We start from the raw sequence: 19,073 nt of genomic DNA, 5'->3' as shown, positions 1-19,073 counted from the left end.
GCAGTGTATCTCTAGTGGCATAAGCTATCTAGCTCTAATAGATCGAGTCTATATGTGCAAGAGCTGAAGAAACTGATGTTCCCTGTAGTGCATACTTAAAATGGAGCTTTAGATATGTGGATGCATGAGTAAAAGAAAGTAGAACGTAGATTTGAATTAAGTGATGATAAAAAAAATATATATATATATATATATATATATATATATATATATATATATTCTCAGTTATGTGTGAGGCATAACATACAGGTAGTATTTAAACTGAGAAGAGACATAGTGGTAAATGCACAAAAGCTTTTTGGTTTCAGACTTTACATACCAAAAAACTCATAGACACAAGAGCTCATCAGGATCCATGATTTTGATGTTGCTGAATTTTGGTGTGTCAAGGTCCATCTCTGGAAAAAAGAACTCCACTCCTGCAGCTTCAGCAGTGCTGCAACTAAGTGAATGTCAGATGAAATAACAGAAGTGGCCCAAATGGGGGCTGAGGAATGATGAAAAGCAGAGCTTAATGAGTGAGAGGAGATCATGAGGAAACATATTGCTGATTCTGGCAGTGACTGTAGAACAGGGATTGAACAAAAGATATACATATAACAGACATACACTGCACAGTACAGCAAAGTAGACAAAAAAAGTACAAACACATTCAGTTGCTTTGAGCTATATTGTAGCCTTGCTTAAGATTGTCCAAACATAATCATCCCAAGCTGTTATTTGAATGGAAAAAAACAACAAACAAACAACAACAACAAAACAGAATGATTGACATTTACTGCATGAACAGTTTAAAGCTGAAAATATATTTGAAGTCATGTTCCTTATTTAATTTCAACCCAAATATACTGTGGTAGACAGCTAAAATAACCATATTGTCACTGTACAAATATGTTTCCTTGTTGACAATGTCTGACTTCACGAATGCTGAATGGGCAAACTCCCACAGTCACACTTGAGAATTTAGTGGAACACCTTGGTGTGCAGGTTATTATAAATGCAGTAGGGGCTAAATCTTGAATGGAATGTTCAAAAAGCACAAATGGGAGTGATGGTCAGCTGTCCACTTAATTTGGCTATGTAGTGTATTTCTGTGAATAAGTTTGGATTACATGTGCACATGGAACAAACCTTCTCAAATGTATTAAGTCAGTCAAGGATTCACAGAAGTTGGCTGAACATGGCTGAAGTTGGTAGGTTGCCATGATTAATGTTGTGTAATTGTAAATCTGAATATATTAAATGATGAGCTCATAATTAGACTCTGATACATGTTTATTTCTTCAGCTCCGGCTCAGTTTTTCCATGGATTCCACCCTCCTGTGCCAGTCGACGAAAGACACACACAGGGACGATACATCTATGAGCCCTCTCCAGTGCCACCAATCCATGTGTGAGTGACAATAAGACACACACAGATCGATACTATAAAATGTAACAGAGCCTTTATTGACACCACTATTCTATATGTCATGTTCTGCACATGGGTTCTGCTAACTGGCTTGCCTTGCTATGTGTCATAAATGAATGCATTTCAAAGAAAATATACAATGCAACAACTTATAGTCAAAAATAAAAAAGTTCTCTGGAGGGAGCTTGGCAAAGGAGGTCACACTGTCAGTCCCAGGAGGGAGGACCGCACTGGAGGCCGCCCTGTCAGTGTTTGGAGGGAGCTCTGCTCAGGGGGCTGCCACGTCATCCTCTCTGTGAAATAGGACATTGATGGAGTCTCAGCATAGGAGACTGCCATACATACACACATGGACAAAATTGTTGGTACCCTTAAATTAAAGAAAGAAAAAACCCATAATAGTCACTGAAATATGTTGAAACTGACAAAGTGACTAATAAAAATCAGATATTGCTTTTGAATTGTGGCTTAACAGAAGCATTGAAAAAAACAAACTAATGAAACTGGCCTGGACTAAAATTATGGTACCCCTAGAAAAAATTGACTATTGGGACATGTTAAACTAAAGCGTGTCCTGTAATTAGCACCAAAGGTGTCTTTAAACTTGTAATCAGTCAGTCTGCTATTTAAAGGGTGAAAAGTAGTCAATGTGCTGTTTGGTATCATGGTGTGCACCACACTGAACATGGACCACAGAAAGCTATGGAGAGAGTTGTCTCAGGAGATTAGAAGGAAAATTATAGACAAGCATGTTAAAAGTAAAGGCTATAAGACCATCTCCAAGCAGCTTAATGTTCCTGTTACTACAGTTGCACATATTAGTCAGAAGTTCAAGGTCCACAGGACTGTAGCCAACCTCCCTGGACATGGCAGCAAGAGGAAAATTGATGACAAATTAAAGAAACAGGTAATACAAATGGTAACCAAAGAGCCTAACTTCCAAAGAGATTAGCTGCCCAGTGTCAGAAATCTCGGTCTCAGTTGCAGGTCATGGGTCCATCTACAGGATAATGATCCAAAACACACAGCTAAAAACACACAACCTTGAACAAAAATGTACCTGGCAAATTTTAAATTTAAACAATTTATTAATATATTTTAAATTCACAGACTAATTTGATTTTTTTTCCTTTGATTGATGCTCAGCACAATTATTATTTTGACACTTTTATTTTGAATTGCTTCGAAAGTACTATTAAATTATCTTTGTAGTGAGTATGAATCTAACTCATAACTATGAAGCTAAATCACATGAAGTTTCAAGTTTATTTGTCATTTGTACAGTACAGATGTAAGTGACAGTTTGTACAATGAAATGCTTAAGTGAGGCTTAGCAATATAATTTAAACAACAGAATCTGTAGAAGTTGGTTTCGGATGATGAGGCCCATGATGGAGGTATCATCAGCAAACTTAAAGATAATGTTGGAACTATGCTTGGCAACACAGTCATTCGTGAACAGGGAGTACAGGAGGGGGCTGAGGACACAACATTGTTGAGCACTCGTGCTCAGAGTCACTGGATCAGGTCAGTGGCTATAAAACGTTTACACACCCCTTTTAAAATGACATGTTTTTGAAATGTAAAAAAATTTAAGAAAATAAATCCTGTCAGAAACCTTTCCATGTTTTTTTGTGGAATTGCAGACCATATATTAAAGTCAAAAACAATAAGAATGATTTAGGGGGAAAATGATAAAAAGAAAAATGTACACTAAACTGGTTGCATAGGTGTGCACACCAGTAAACGAATACAGTTGAAACACCTTTAGATTTTATGACATTTATCGCATAAATTTATCTTTTCTTTTTTTTTTAATCTTTTTTGAGTAACAGTTAGTTTGGCACATCTTGTCTTATCAATATTTTGCCATTCTTCCCCCAAAAAGCATGATAACTCAAATTGGTTGGGCATCTCCTGTGCACAGATCACCCACAAATGCTCGATTGCATTTAGATCTGGACTCTGTTTGGGCCAGACATCTTGTTTTGTTGAAGCCATTCCTTTGTTGATTTGTGGGTGTGCTTCGATTCATTGTCATGCTAGAAGGTAAAATTCATTTTCATCTTAAGTGTTTTAGCAGAAGCCTTAATGTGTTGCGCCACAATTGACTGGTATCTGGAGCTATTCATTATTCCCTCCACCCTGATTAAAGCCAAATCCAGATCAAGAAAAGCAGCCTTAAAGCATGATGCTGCCATCTAAATGCTTCACTGTGGGGATGGTCTTCTTTTAATGATCTTTTAATATACTGTTGTCACATGTATAAAGCAACCAGTACTTGCCAGAAATTGCTACAATTCTTTTAATGTTGCTATAGGCCTCTTGGCAGCCTCCCTGACCAGTTTTCTCCTGGTCTTCTCATCAATTTTAGGGGGACGTCCTGTTCTCAGTAATGTCACTGTTCTACCATATTTTTGCCATGTGTTGATTATGGTCTTTACAGTGTTCCATGATATGTTCAATGTCTTGTATGTTTTTTGTAACCCTCTCCAAATTGATGTTTTTCAACAATGAGATCCTGTACTGCTTTGTAAGCTCTCTGTGTATTTTACACTTGGATTCTCCCAAGAATATATCAGGAAAATCCTATAGGAACAGCTGTACATTGTTTGTGTTTAATCAGTCACTTTTTTTGATGGGTATATACTAATTAGTATTTAACATGAATTTGAATGTGTGTATTCACATGTGTTTATATACACAGTGTATATAAGTGTACACACCTCTGTTAAATAGCAGGTTATCTTCTTGGTAACATCCAAGTGTAAAAGCCACAGAGAATTTACAAAGCATTATGGGATCTCATTGTTGAAAAAATATAAATTAGGAGAGGGTTACAAAAAACATACAAGAAAATATGGCACAACAAAAAAACCCATTTTTTCAGGCTTCATGTTCTGGCAATTGCTTCTTTGCAGTTTTGTTATAAAAGGAATATAACACAAACAGCAAAGCTAATGAACATAGTGCTTGCCATTTTGCAAACCTGTGTGCACAAAAGTAACACCTAGAATTGCACATTTGCCCACAGTTTGGAAGAAATTATTCTATGTGGATGCAAACAATAGTGTGGGATTGTGAGCTGCTATTTCATATGAGCCCAAATTTGTATTTGAATACAAGTATTTGGGTTAAGTGCCAAAAAGCCTTAAGTAGGCCCTGGTCCTTTAATGAACTTTTTACAATTTTCGTTTCATTGGTTTTATTGTTGAATAAGATTTGTGATTTTACTGTGCATCTGTGTATTTTCCCTCACACCGGGTTGAAATGATCATTAATCTGTGCTCTACAAATTGGTTGAGGCAGCTACTTGGTCCATATTATGTTTAATATTTTTTATCATTATATTCCCTACTGCCCCTATTCTCTCTCCCATCCAGAGTCTAGAGTCATATCTTTCCACTGCAGTAATGCTGTTAACAGTAATGAATTTTTATGTCATCTCCACACTCTCACCCCATGGGCTATAGAGTAGCGTGAAAAGAGGCACAGAGAGAAAGAGAGAGAGAGAGAGAGAGAGAGAGGGCAGGAAAAAGAAGGGCACTAAGAACATGATTGATGTCCTGTTTCAGCATGAACAAAATGGCAAATATAATTTAGCATTTAGCTTATGTGGAGATAATGGGTCAACATGCAGCTCAAACAAGACTCAGACACACAATTCGCCATGCTTTATCAAGCAGCAGGAAGGAGGAGAGAGTCGCAGAAAAGGTTAGAAAGAGAGAAAGAGTGTGTGTATGTGTGTGTGTGTGTGAGAGAGAGAGAGAGAGAGAGAAAGAAAGCACTGGAGATGGAGTGGGTGAATTAAATTAAATGTGAAGTTGGGTACCTTTTTACTTTATCGGCAGTGCATGCTTGACTTGCCACACCTGTGTTTAAGTGGTCAGATGGTACCTGCTAAACAGTGTATGAAATACCCAAGGCAGTATTCATAAGGAGAAAAGGAATATGGCAGAGAATGATGATGATTACATACTTTATTGTCAGTGCTGTGTGTTGACATGGTTCATATGACTTATTGAGCAGTAGTGGGTTGAATATTGTTACTGGATCTGTTAACATTAAAAGAAAAAAAATATAATGCTATTATGCTTAACAACTGTTATTCAGTCTTAAATGTACAGGTCAAAGCATACACTTAAAAAATAGTTCACATCTAAAAAAAACCCTAAAAGGTTCTTTGATGTGTTCTTTTGGTAAAACAATAACCCAACATACAATCGAAGGAGCTCTCATTCTCTAAAAAAAAGTCTGTTAAGTCACAACCCCTTTTCCCCTTTATGTCAGCATTCAATAAATATCCCTCAAAATTCCATGGGCTACATCGAGTCCCAACATGGCCTTGACTTCTCAAGTGAATTAATATTAAAGTGTTTTAATGTCTAGACTTTGGCTGGAAAGTTGTTGTTCATTTTTATTTTGTTTACTTTATAGAGGAGGTTGTCATTATTCTGTCTATACTGGATGTATTCTTCCCTCTACTTTTGCTTAGGAAATTGTGTCTCCTGGTCAATGCCTGCTTCAAGGGATCCATGCAGCTTATGGATCTTCTGCCAAGAGGTCCAGGGCCTTCTCTTTTGTCAGTTTGTGAGGCGTGCCATAAAAGGGGTGTTAAAAAGCATAAATAAAAGCATTTTTATTAAGTTTGCTACAAATGCTGTCTTGCTAGAAGTCTGTAAAAAGCATGGGAACTTTCACATTTTTGCCACATTTTCGATTCACCTCTGGAAGAAGTTTGGTGATGGTTTGCTGCCAGCTTGATGCAATTACTGGAATATTATTTAAGACTTTTAAATTATTTTGATTATTTTGATTAGATTTTTCTCTAGGTATCAATCAGGAGAGGGATTAAAAGACTTTCTAGAACAATAAGTTAACCATGGAAGATCATAAAAAACACTATAAACAAATACATAAAATAGAGCACCACAATGACATCACCAAGAACAGGAAGTTCAAAATGTGTAATTGGACACAGCAAAAAATTACCAGGAAGGCTACCAAGAGTCCTACAGCAACATTAAAGGAGGTACAGGAATATCTGACTACTAAGTACTGAATACTTTCTTATGTGACATTTTTTCATATTCTTTCTGTCTGTCCTATGTGGTAGGGTGGCTAGACAGAAAAAAAACAAAAAAACTTTCAAGCTCAACTACATCATGATGAGAAGAATTGCAAAAGTGAATGGGTAAAATCGTAACAGATATTTATTTAAAACAGATTTCCTGCCTCTGATCCTCTTTGTAAAAAAGTTTTGACTGACAGTTATCTGCCTTTTTTCATGGTGTATCGATTCCAGTTGAGAGCAATGCTATGATGATGGAAAGAAATTGTATTTCATTCTGTCAAACAGCATGTCAGACACTTGCTGTCAACCCAGGACCTTTTGCTGACGTTTGAAATTCTAAGTTCACCACTGAATGAAGTCATAAAAATGTCATAAGCTTGGAGACCATGTTTTAGGTTAAATAGCTTCTATGCTTCTTTTGGACGTTAACTGAGTTTTGCAGTGCAATAATACAGAGCATGTACTTTTTCTAAGCTGACTGCTTGTTTGTGCCCCTCTGTGCCTGTATGTGTATGCTCAAATGTGCATTTGGGATTGATGGAGCCTGGGGTGTAGAGGTTAAGGAAGAAAAATTGAATTGTTTTAACACAAGTTCTTCTAGGTGAACAGAATTAATCGTTATTAGTGGCCTTAAATATATGCCTAAGTTCAGGCAGGATATTATTGCAGTACTTCCCCATGCTGCCTCTCATTACAGTCTGTAATTACAGCTGCTTTTACCTTGCGGCTCTGTTATCAATCTAACCAGCACGCTTTCAGCTGTGAGTGGGCATCAACGACTACAAAAAGAGCCAGAAAAAAAATCCCAATGGTTATAACCATCTAATTTTCCTTGCCCTCCGATGATCTGCTCAGTAGTGCATTATTATTTTGGAAGGCTTTAATTGAAACATGTTTATTTATTACCCCTTTGGTTTGAGTGGAGGCCGGTAGCATAGCACACTAACTGCCACTAACAGCCCTGATATGAGTGAACGGAATTAAATTAAAAGCTCATAAAATGAAATATGCTCCATATTAGCTGTTTGACACTTAATTTGCCTCTGAATGAGCAGAGGAAATCACAAATTAACTGTCCTTTGTGTTCTTTCTCCCGCTTTCTCCCATGGCAGTGCTATTAGGCTAGAAGAAAGTGCAATTATGAACAAGAATAATTCATTCAGAAGAGAGCTTCAGTGTGCTGTTCAGTATTAAAGAGTTACAAGAAAAGAAAGAGTAGTTAAATTCACCTGTGTGGCTTCAGTGCACAAAGATAAATACACAAAATAGTTTAAACCCATTAGATGTCACACTTACCACAGAGTGCAAGTTGATAAGCAAATGAAAACATAAGAAGGTAATGACTGAAAATTGCCTGTCAAATATGTAAAGTTATTTGTTCTTGCACTAATATACTTTACTTCTGTTGTCAGTTAATAACTGAAATACTAGTAACCAAACTATAACTAGTAACCAAAGAAATGGGTAAGAGGTAAGACATTATGACACACACACTAAGTCATTGACATCACGATCAACCAACTAATGCAAGGATCAGAATCCAACACTTGAAGAACACTTTAAAAGCAGAAATACATAGACCATAAGAATTGGAAGGACAGATTGGAATTCACATAGAAACATGGATAAGAACCACAAAACTTCTGAAAGATTAACCTCTACCAAATTGATAGAAAGGCCAAATTGTGGAGAAAGACAGGATTTGCTCAAGATCCAAACCATTCAAGGTCATCAGTCAAGAATGGTGGAGGTAGTACCATAGCTTGGGCTTGCATGGCTGCTTTTGGAATGGGCTCACTAATCTTTATTGATGATGTAACTCATGATGGAAGTAGCAGAATGAATTCAGAAGTGTACAGAAACATTATGTCTGCCAATTTACAGAGAAATGCATCCAATCTAATGTGGAGGAACTTCATTATGTAGCAAGTCAATGACCCAAAACACACTGCCTGCACAGCAAAGGACCAACTAAATCCAGAGACCCAACTGAGCTTTCATTTGTCCTCCTGAATAGAAGACTGAAGGGAGGAACCACCCTAAAACAAACAAGTGAACAAAGCTGAGGTACAAGTCTGTAAAAGCATCTTGATGTTAATGTGTTGGCGGATGAATGCAGTAGTGCAAGCAAGGGATATACACAATATTATTATACACAATTCTGCATTTATTATCTGTACCAGTTGTTTTGCTCTCCTAAAAATTGGGTATTCTACCACAAAAGGTGTCATGTTCTAAGATTGTTTAACATATTTAGATGTAAATATCAGAAAATTAAAGCTGAATTTTTTTATTTATTCACTCATATTCATAGTTTTGGAGGGGACTGTATTTATATACATATATTGTCATTTTCAATCTCAAAATTGTACAATATTAGATACCAGATAATCTTTAATTATTCTGCACAGACATCAGTGTCATTGATGCCTCCATCCTATAATTATACAGTATTTTAGAGAGCTACACATTAAACATAACATGGCATAAGTAATATAATGATAATAATTAATTAATGGGTTAATGGGTTAAATTTATATTTTAATGGGTTAAATTTATATTTAAAAAATATGTTTTCTTTCTATCATAGTTCTTTCTATTTGAGTCTGTGCCATTTGTTTGATGAAGAAAATGTTGTCCCGTCTTGATTGGTCAAAAGCTCCTCTACTTTCAATCACCATGTTTTTCAGAATTAGTCTTTGTTGAGCCCAGGCCTTTTCACTTTATTGCTTCACTGTGTTAATATTTTATATTTTTATACACCTCATATTGGTACAGTGCATAAAGTTTCGGTTCCACAACATAAGCATGTGTTTCTGTTCATGCATGTGTGTCTAGGGCATTTAAACAACTATGAAGGAATTTAAATGAAAAAGTTAAAAAAGAAGAACACACTTTCTGTGTCCAGGTGAATAGAGACTTGGATGATTATGCTAGCCTTTCTGCTGGTGGTTGACTAGCATACACAGTGTCCAGGTTCGGGATTTCAGGAACAATTTATTGTCCATACACCACTGAATCAGGTGTTGAAATTCCTCCCTGCAGAATGTTTCCTCATTGTCAGATAGAAATCTTCTTGTGATCCTAGATGGTGGCACGGCAATAACATGTAGCAGCCACTCTGGATCCAAAATTGTGCTATTCAAGTTTTTAACCCAACTTTTCATGGTATATAGACACCAGAGTAAGCGGTGTTCATGTCTATGACCACCAGACACTAATACAGAACAGAAATCAGGCAACAGCCAACCTGCATGATGATGTGCTGGAGAAGTTTCACAATCTTGCAAAAAACAGGCTTCCAGTCCTTGGGATTGCCTGATGCCATTGGTCAGGAAAGGGGACGTTGTAAGCAGTGCACAAGAAGGCGAAGCGTGGCAAGAGGGCAGGCGTCCATGCTAGGCCAAAAACAAACCCTAGCTATCTATCATCTATTATCCATCCTACTTTCCACTGTTTGCTTCCTGGACAATAAACTGAACTACATCCAACTTCAGTGGACCACATAGACTGCTACATCTTTGTTTTTCATGGAGACATGGCTCTGTGTCAGAGTTCCTAAGCGACAGATGTGGCTCAGCAACAGAGTTGCTAAGGAAGCACTTTGTGAACTCTATGAGGCTATTAATAACATACAGAATGCTCACCCCAATGGGCTGTTTATCACAAAAGATTGCAACCATCCAAATTTCAAATCGGTGCTCCCTAAATTCCATCAGCATGTGGACTTTGCAATGGGGAGTGGGGTGGGGTGGGGGTGGGGGTGGGGGTGGGGGCGTGCTGGATCTTGTTTATACAAACATCACCAGTACATACTGCATGGAGCCCCTCCCCATCTTCAGCTACTCAGATCACATTTCTGTTATGCTGATTCCAGCATAGAGACCACTTGTCAGATGCTCTAAACTGGCTCTGAAGGAGGTGAAAACCTGGCCAACAGGAGCCACTTCTGCCCTTCAGGACGGTTTTGAGTGCAATGACTGGCACAGGGAGGCTGCAACCTATGGCGATTACATCAACTTGGAGGAATACACAGCATCAGTGACGAGGCTGATATAAAGAGAACCTGGACCAGAGAACATTCTTGGCAAAGTGCACAGGGAACAGCTAGTAGAACATAGCAGAACAGCTAGCAGACGTCTTCTCTGATATTTTCAACATTTTCCTGAGCAGTGCTGTGGTTCCTGCATGCATAAAGGCCATCATTGTCCCCATGCCAAAGAAGCCTACAGTGTCCTGCCACAATGTCTATCATGTCATCACACTCACACCCATGAGGTGTAATGAAGTGCTTTGAGAGACACATCATGAGCAACATCAAGATCCTGCTGCCACTTTCACTAGACCTCTTGCAGTTTGCATATTGTCCAAATCGCTCCACGGATGATGCCATTGCCACAACCCTCCATCTGGCCTTCACACACCTGACAGAAAGGACACTTACATACAAATGCTATTCATAGACTTCAGTTCAGCATTCAACACAATCATCCCCCAGCACCTGTTTAAGAAGCTGAGCCTGCTGGGCCTAAACACCTCACTCTGCAACTGGATCTGGGTCTTCCTGACTGGAAGGCCATAGTCAGTCCAAATCAGGAACAGAGTCTCCAGCATCACAACACAGAGCACTGGAGCTCCACAAGGCTGCATGATCAGCACACTGCTGTTTACTTTGCTGACTCACAACTCTGTAGTAATGCACAGCTTGAACCACATCATCAAGTTCAATGATGACTCGACCGTGGTGGGTCTCATCAGCAAGAATGATGAGTCGGCATGTAGAGAGGATGTGCAACAGCTCACAGCCTGGTCTAGAGCCAACAACCTGTTTCTGAACTCTCCACTGTCCACCCTCCATACTGACTATGTTCTACAGAGTGACCTTCAAGAGCATCCTGAACAGCTGCATCACTGCATGGTTTGAGAATTGCCACGTCCTGGACCACAACACCCTATAGCCGATAGTGAGGACAACTGGGAAGATCACTGAAGTCTTCCCTCTATCACGGACATTTACACCACATGCTGCATCCACAAAGCCAACAGCATTGTGGACCACACATGGCCAATCACACAACCCTCTCGCACACACACTCTTCACCCTCCTGTCATCTGGGAAAAGGTACCGAAGCATTTGGGTCCTCACAAACAGACTGTGTAACAGTTTCTTCCTGTAAGCTATAAGACTCATCACCAGGAAATAAACTGAACTGAATTATACTGAACTTCACACTTATTGTTTACATCCTTTTATATGCACAATGGTAAATACAGACTGTACACTGGTTGGCACTATTTTATGTATCGGTGCTGTAGTGTATTGTATTGTCTGCCTACACTGGGCTTGGTGTGACGTCACTTCCTGTGTTTGAAGCGCTTACCGCGAGTTTCTTGCCTGTTTTGGCTTTTTTTATTAGAAGTTTATATAGTCAAATTTTTTCTCTTTTGCCTGAATATTTTATGCTGTCAGATTTCGTTTTCTAAATCTTTACTTGCATATTGCAGTAAATTGTTAATTTGTTTTCACTCGGGAGAAGCCTTTTTTCCCGGTTTTCATACAGCAATCGGAGGAAAACCCTCTCCGGATCTCTTTATTATCAGGACAAATTCACTCAAGGTACGTAATCATACAGTATGATTAATTTTCAGCTTGTACAGCTGCAGGATGTTTTAGCAATTCTTCCTCTGTCGTTAGTGTTAATTTTACCTGTGATAAGTGTACACTAGTTAGCTCTCTGATGGAGAAGATATTAGATTTAGAGGTACGCATCCAGACACTACAGAGGGTTAGTGATAGTGACAGTAGTGTAGTGTCTGTAGGAGGAAGTCTGGATGCCTTAGGTGGAGTTAGTAATTCCCCAACTCCGGCATTAGAGCCCTCACAGCGGGGCGAATGGGTGACGACTCGGAGGCATAGTCGCAAAGCCAAGGCTAATGCTAAGGCTTACCCACGGGAGCACCACTCCTCTCTGCTTCACATGTCTAACAGGTTTGCTCTCCTCAGTGAAGCACCCGCTGAGAAACCTGAAAGAGCTCTGGTTATAGGAGACTCAATTTTAAGGCATGTGAAATTAGCTAGGCCTTTAGGGGCTCCAGCAGCACAGGTTAGGTGTATACCAGGAGCCAGGGCACCGGACATTGCAGGTAATCTTAGGATCCTAGGCAAGCACAGGTTCTCGAAGATAGTTTTCCATGTAGGAGCTACTGATATACACCTTCGTCAGTCTGAGGTTACTAAGAGTAATGTTGTAGAGGTGTGTAAATTAACGAAGGCGATGTCCGATGCTGTAGTATGCTCTGGCCCCATCCCAATGCGGCGTGCGTGATGATGTAGCTTACAGCAGGTTATGGTCGCTAAACTGCTGGATGTCCAGGTGGTGCTCTGAAAACAATGTGGGCTTCATAGATAATTGGAGCTCTTTTGAGGGCAAGGCTGGCCTGTTAGGACGGGATGGTGTCCATCCCACTCGGGAGGGTGCTGCTCTCATTTCTTGCAGCATAGCACATAGTCTTAGAGCAGATCTAGTTAATCGGTGACAATCCAGGGCCAAGGCCAGGGAGCAGACAAGCAGGCTAATCCGACAGTCTGCTAGCTGCAAAGAGTCGTCACTCAGGGTTCATAACATTGAGACTGTGTCTGTTCCCCGAGCCAAACGAAAATGTTTTAACAGAAATCAGAAAATTTGTTTTAGTAACCTGATTAACATAAAACTAGATGATAGTGAATGCACAGCCTGCACCTTTGATCTGAAGCTAGGACTGTTAAATATAAGATCTCTGTCAACTAAAGCACTTATTATTAATGAACTGATTACTGATCAGGAGTTCAGTGTTCTTTGCTTAACAGAAACATGGATTAAACAAAACGAGTATGTAGCATTAAATAAAGCTTGTCCACCTGGTTTTAGCTATATGTACCAACTGCGTCTAACAGGCAGGGGAGGAGGTGTCGCAGTTATTCACGATAATAAGCTATGCGCCACACAAAAACCCAGACATCAATTCAACACATTTGAAGTTCTTTATACTAACCTAACGTATGCAGCTACAAATAATAAGTTCACAGAGTCAGTTCCACTAATTGTTATTTACAGACCCCCAGGGCCATACTCTGAATTCCTCAGTGAATTTGGAGATTTTATTTCAAATCTTGTTGTTTCTTTAGACAAAGCATTAATAGTAGGAGACTTCAACATTCATTTTGATAAGCCAGAAGACCCTCTGAGAACAGCAGTTGTATCCATCTTAGATTCATTAGGTGTTAATCAAAATGTAATCGGACCCACTCATAATGGAGATCACACTCTGGATCTCAATTTTTACATTCGGATTAAATATAGACTCTATACACTCTTCCACAGTCGGAAGCTATCTCAGATCACTATCTTGTTTCATTTAAAATGCGTCTTAGACACGAGATGCCACATTACCGTATGAAGCGTACATTTACGTCTGATACTGCAGAGAGATTTACCAATAGTCTCCCAGAATTATCTCGCATGATTGGTTCGCCGTCTGACCCCACAGAACTTGATCAGGTGACCAATTACCTGGAGTCAATGTTTCGGAACACCCTAGACACTGTAGCTCCACTTAAATGGAAAATAATTAAAGAGAAGAAACTAGCACCCTGGTACAACGACAACACACGAGCTTTAAAACAATCAGCTAGGAAACTAGAACATAAATGGCATCAAACTAAATTAGCAGTATTTCAGTTAGCGTGGAAGGAAAGCCTTCTGAGATACAGAAATTCCCTTAGTACTGCTAGATCAGTGTATCTCTCTGCCCTAATCGAAAATAACAAAAACAATCCTAAATTTTTATTTAGTACTGTAGCAAAACTAACTAGGAGTAAAACCACTGTAGAAAAGCGCACACCATCTATATTTAGCAGCAATGACTTCATGAATTTCTTCAATGAAAAAATTGACAATATCAGGCAAAAAATTCAGTCTCTTAATTTAAAACCAAATTATTTGTTAGATAATTCCTTAGATAATATAGCTATTTCTGATCAGAGCTTAGAATGCTTCACTCCACTTCAAGAGCCTAATCTAATTTCGCTAATTTCCTCTTCAAAACTCTCTACCTGCATCCTAGATCCTTTACCCACATCTTTCCTTAAACAGATACTACCAGTAGCTACTGAACCCCTTCTAAAAATTATTAATTCTTCCCTAAGCACTGGCTATGTGCCTAAATCTTTTAAGCTAGCAGTTATCAAATCCTTGATTAAAAAACCGGACCTCGACCCCTGTCAGCTGTCTAACTATAGACCAATATCAAACCTGCCCTTTATCTCCAAGATCCTAGAAAAGGTGGTAGCACAGCAGTTATGTTCATACCTGCATAAAAATAACATTTATGAAATGTATCAGTCAGGATTTAGACCTCATCATAGCACAGAGACAGCATTGGTTAAAGTGGTAAATGACCTGTTACTGGCTTCTGATCAGGGTTGTGTCTCCTTATTGGTGCTACTGGATCTTAGTGCAGCTTCTGACACCATTGACCACACTATTCTACTTGATAGGCTAGAACATGTTGGTGTTAAAGGAACAGCCCTCTCCTTGCTCAGGTCTTATTTGACTGACAAATATCAGTTTGTAGATCTAGATGGTGACTTCTCTATGCATACCAAGGTTATGTTCGGTGTTCCACAAGGTTCTGTTTTACGCCCACTGCTTTTTTCCCTATATATGCTACCCCTTGGTGCAATTATTCATAAACATGGTATTAGCTTCCACTGTTATGCCGATGACACATAGCTATATGTCTCAGCTAAGTCAGATGAGAGACACCAACTTATTAAGATAGAAGAATGTGTAAAGGACATTAGACATTGGATGGCCACTAACTTCCTCCTGCTTAATTCGGACAAGACAGAGGTGTTAGTACTAGGACCACATGCAGCTAGAAGTGAGCTTTCTGATTACAGAGTAACGGTGGATGGTCTTTCGGTTTCATCTTGTCCAGCAGTAAAAGATCTTGGTGTGATTATTGACTCTCGTCTTTCATTTGAAGCTCATGTAGATAATATCACTAGGGTAGCCTTCTTCCATCTCAGAAATATTGCTAAGATAAGAAATATGATGTCACTTCATGATGCAGAGAAACTAGTTCATGCTTTTGTTACCTCTAGGTTGGATTTTTGTAATGCCTTACTGTCTGGATGTTCCAGTAGGAGCATAAACAAGCTCCAGTTAGTCCAGAATGCAGCTAGAGTCGTAACTAGAACCAGAAGATATGAACACATCACTCCTATTTTAGCCACACTACATTGGCTCCCAGTCAAATTTCGCATTGATTATAAAATACTGTTACTAACCTTTAAAGCACTAAATGGTTTCACGCCACAGTACTTGAGCAATCTTTTAGTCTTTTATGATCTGCCACGCCTACTCCGATCAAAGGGTGCTGGTTACTTGGTAGTACCTCAAGTAGCAAAGGCTACAGCAGGGGGCAGAGCTTTCTCTTTCAAAGCCCCAAAGTTATGGAACAGCCTTCCAATTAGTGTTTGGGATTCAGACACAGTCTCAATGTTTAAGTCTAGGCTGAAGACACATTTAGTCAAACTTTTAATATATAGTTCTTAGATAAAGTGTTTTGTGTACTGGGATGTTTGGATGCTGTCATCTTGCCACCCTCGCAAGTCGCTCAGGTTTGCTGACTGTGAAGTGGTTGGACGCCTTATGTCCCGGGAAGCCTTCATGTCTGTCACCTTTTGGCTCTCCCTTTTAGTTATGCTGTCATAGCTAGTCTTGCCGGAGTCCCTGCCTGCACTTTACACATAATCTACATTTTCTTAAACATCACATGATCAGAATCATACTTAATATCTTTCTCTTTCTCTCTCTGTCTTTCTCTGTCGAGCTATACACCCCACTCCTGAGCTCCCACTGCCAGTTCCATTGTGACCACTGCCCTACCCCAGGTCAGAGTCCCGTCGCTTGTTGGTGCCCACTGATGCTGTGGATGGATCTGTGTGGACCAGGAGACAGCCATGGACAGAGCCACTTGGGGACTTTCACACCGTCACAGATCTGCCATTACATCTGTCAGCTTGTGACAGCAAAGAATTAGTGTTTATAATGACCTTAGAAACTACACTGACCTAATAGTTCCTCAGGGGCCATTGATTTCTGTTGTAGAAAGGACATTAATCAGTTACAGTTACATTATTTACTGTTTAGTGTCACCCAAATGAGGATGGGTTCCCTTCTGAGCCTGGTTCCTCTCAAGGTTTCTTCCTTATTCCATCCCAGGGAGTTTTTCCTTGCCACCGTTGCCACAGGCTTGCTCATTAGGGATAAAATAGTTATTAAATTTAATGATTTACTCTTATTTCTACTTATTTAGTTATTTTTATTTATTTATTTATTTATTTTATTATTTTATTTTTTTTCATTTTTCCCCTCCGCTTTCTCTGTTTTTCTTCTTTTGTAAAGCTGCTTTGAGACAATGTTCATTGTGAAAGGCGCTATACAAAATTAATTGAATTGAATTGAATTGAATTGAATTGAATTGAATTGAATTGAATTGAATTGAATTGAATCGAATCGAATCGAATCGAATCGAATTGTCTTTTTCTCTTGCACTGTTTGGATCAGTTTGCACTAGGTTGCACACTATATACTTTATGTGGCTAGGTCAACTACTCTGATTTTTTATATTCCTCTGTGTTGTTTTTTGTAGCTCTGTGTTGTTTCATATATTACCTTGGTCCTAGTGAAACATTGTTTCATTTCACTATGTATGGTGTCAGCTATATATGTTTGAAATGAATTAAAACCTTCTCGAACTGACTTGTCTTGAGACCTACTAAAGTTTACTATAGAGTTGGAGGAATGGGTTGGGGTGCAGTCATGAGTAAAGAGAGTGAATAGGGCTGGGCTATGCACACAGTCATGCATTACATGCCTGCGTTCAGAACAAGAATAAATGATGTGTTATTGCCTATTCTGATGTGTTGCAGTCTGTTGGTGAGAAAGTCCATGATCCATGAGCGGAGTGCTGTATCTGGGCCAGGTTGCCTAATATGCATGATGCCGAGTTTGTGAGGGATGATGGTATTAAAAGCAGAACTGAAATCAATGAATAGCATCCTATTGTAACTGTTAGATTGCTTGTTAGGGTTTATTAAAATGGTGGAATCAGGTGTGTTTTCTGCTTGATTGGTATGAAAACCTGTACCCACATCAGCCCCTGGCGAACAAGAATGGACACCTCTGGTTGAGTCCCTTGGGGATGATGTTTTTTATATGTGACAACAGTACTGCATGATGATTTGGTTTACGGCAACTGGGCAGTAGTTGTTGAATAATCCACCATAGATCTTTTGCACCCCGGAAAAATAGTTGTGGATTTGAACACCCCCAACTAGCTTTGCCAGTTCTGAGTGTGCAGCCTGTAGGTCATGCAGCTCTGTAGATGTCAACTTTTCAGAGTGGATCTCACTTGATGGATCTCACTGTAGATTGCTTGTTTTTTAGTAAAGGCTAGGCTCCAATCAGGGAGGCAGGGGTCATTACTAAGTTTGAGGGACTATCCTTATAGTCAGTGATGACTTTAATTCCCTTCTACATGGTACGAGTGTTCTCAAAATGTCTCTTAATGAACTGTTTGTATTTGTGTTTTGCCTCTTTAATGCCCTTCTTCAGGTCTCTCCTGGCATTACTGTAGGCCTGCAAGTTGCCTGATTTATAAGCTGCATCCCGTTTGTTAGCAGAGATCCAAGCCACCAGAGGGAGCTGTCACCCGAGTTTTAACCACTTCCGGTTCAAGGTTACTTCCAGGTTTTGACCTAGCTTTGTTTTCTTGTTTTTCTGATTCTTGCCTTGTGATTTGGGTTTGTTTGCTGATTGTTTGCTAACCAAGTTTTTATCTTCTTCCTGTCTTCTGACTTCGAGTTTGGATTACATTTTGGATTTGTTTGCCGTGTGGATTATTAAAATTGCATATAGATTCCATTGCTTCTGCCGCAGGGGTGTCAATACACCAGCCATGGCTTGTTTGGGGAATATTTTGATGATTTGGTTTGTTATAAAAGACTCTGTGCAGAACACTATGCAGGTCAGGACTGATGTACAGTATTCCTCCGCATCAGCTCTTTCTGCAAATACATCCCAGCCACTGAGTTCAAAACAGTGTTGCAGTTATGAGGTGGCTTCCTCACTCTAAACTTTGACTGTCTTAAGGTTTTGGTTTTGTTCTGCAGATCAGAGGCATGTAGGACAGAGGCAAAAGGAAAAATGATCTGATGAGCCATGATGTGGAGATTCAAATGAATTAAATTTATTTGTATAGTGCTTTTAACAATGGGCATTGTTTTAAAGCAGCTTTACAAAAATATAGAAACATAGAAAAAAATTATAAAGAACATTTAAATTAATTTTTATCTCTAATATTTAATTATGTTATTATACAGTATTATATCTAATGAACAAGCCTGAAGGAAAGGTGGCAAGGAAAAACACCTTGAAATGGTATGAGGAAGAAGCCTTGAAAGGAACCAAGGCTCAGGAGGGAACCCATCCACATTTGGGTAATACTGGGCTGTAAATGATGTAAATGTTAAAAAAAAAA

General features: G+C 39.1%; 1 protein-coding gene across 3 annotated transcripts in view; it reads left to right on the top strand.

The window, feature by feature from the left end:
* Positions 1–19,073, top strand: part of gli3 (GLI family zinc finger 3) — a 145,276-nt gene that overhangs the window by 47,672 nt on the left and 78,531 nt on the right. For 2 of the 3 annotated variants that reach the window (XM_058376353.1, XM_058376352.1), the window contains exon 4: positions 1,288–1,393. In XM_058376353.1, the coding sequence (XP_058232336.1) occupies positions 1,288–1,393 (106 nt within the window). Of the gene's footprint in view, positions 1–1,287; positions 1,394–8,369; positions 8,553–19,073 lie in introns of all 3 variants that reach the window. The other variant, XM_058376354.1, reaches the window with a different exon arrangement.

The sequence above is a fragment of the Hemibagrus wyckioides genome, linkage group LG23 (genome assembly GCF_019097595.1).
Source record: "Hemibagrus wyckioides isolate EC202008001 linkage group LG23, SWU_Hwy_1.0, whole genome shotgun sequence".
NCBI classification, from domain to species: Eukaryota; Metazoa; Chordata; class Actinopteri; order Siluriformes; family Bagridae; genus Hemibagrus; species Hemibagrus wyckioides.
Note: the sequence above shows the minus strand (reverse complement) of the source record. Positions and strands in the feature narration are given on the sequence as shown.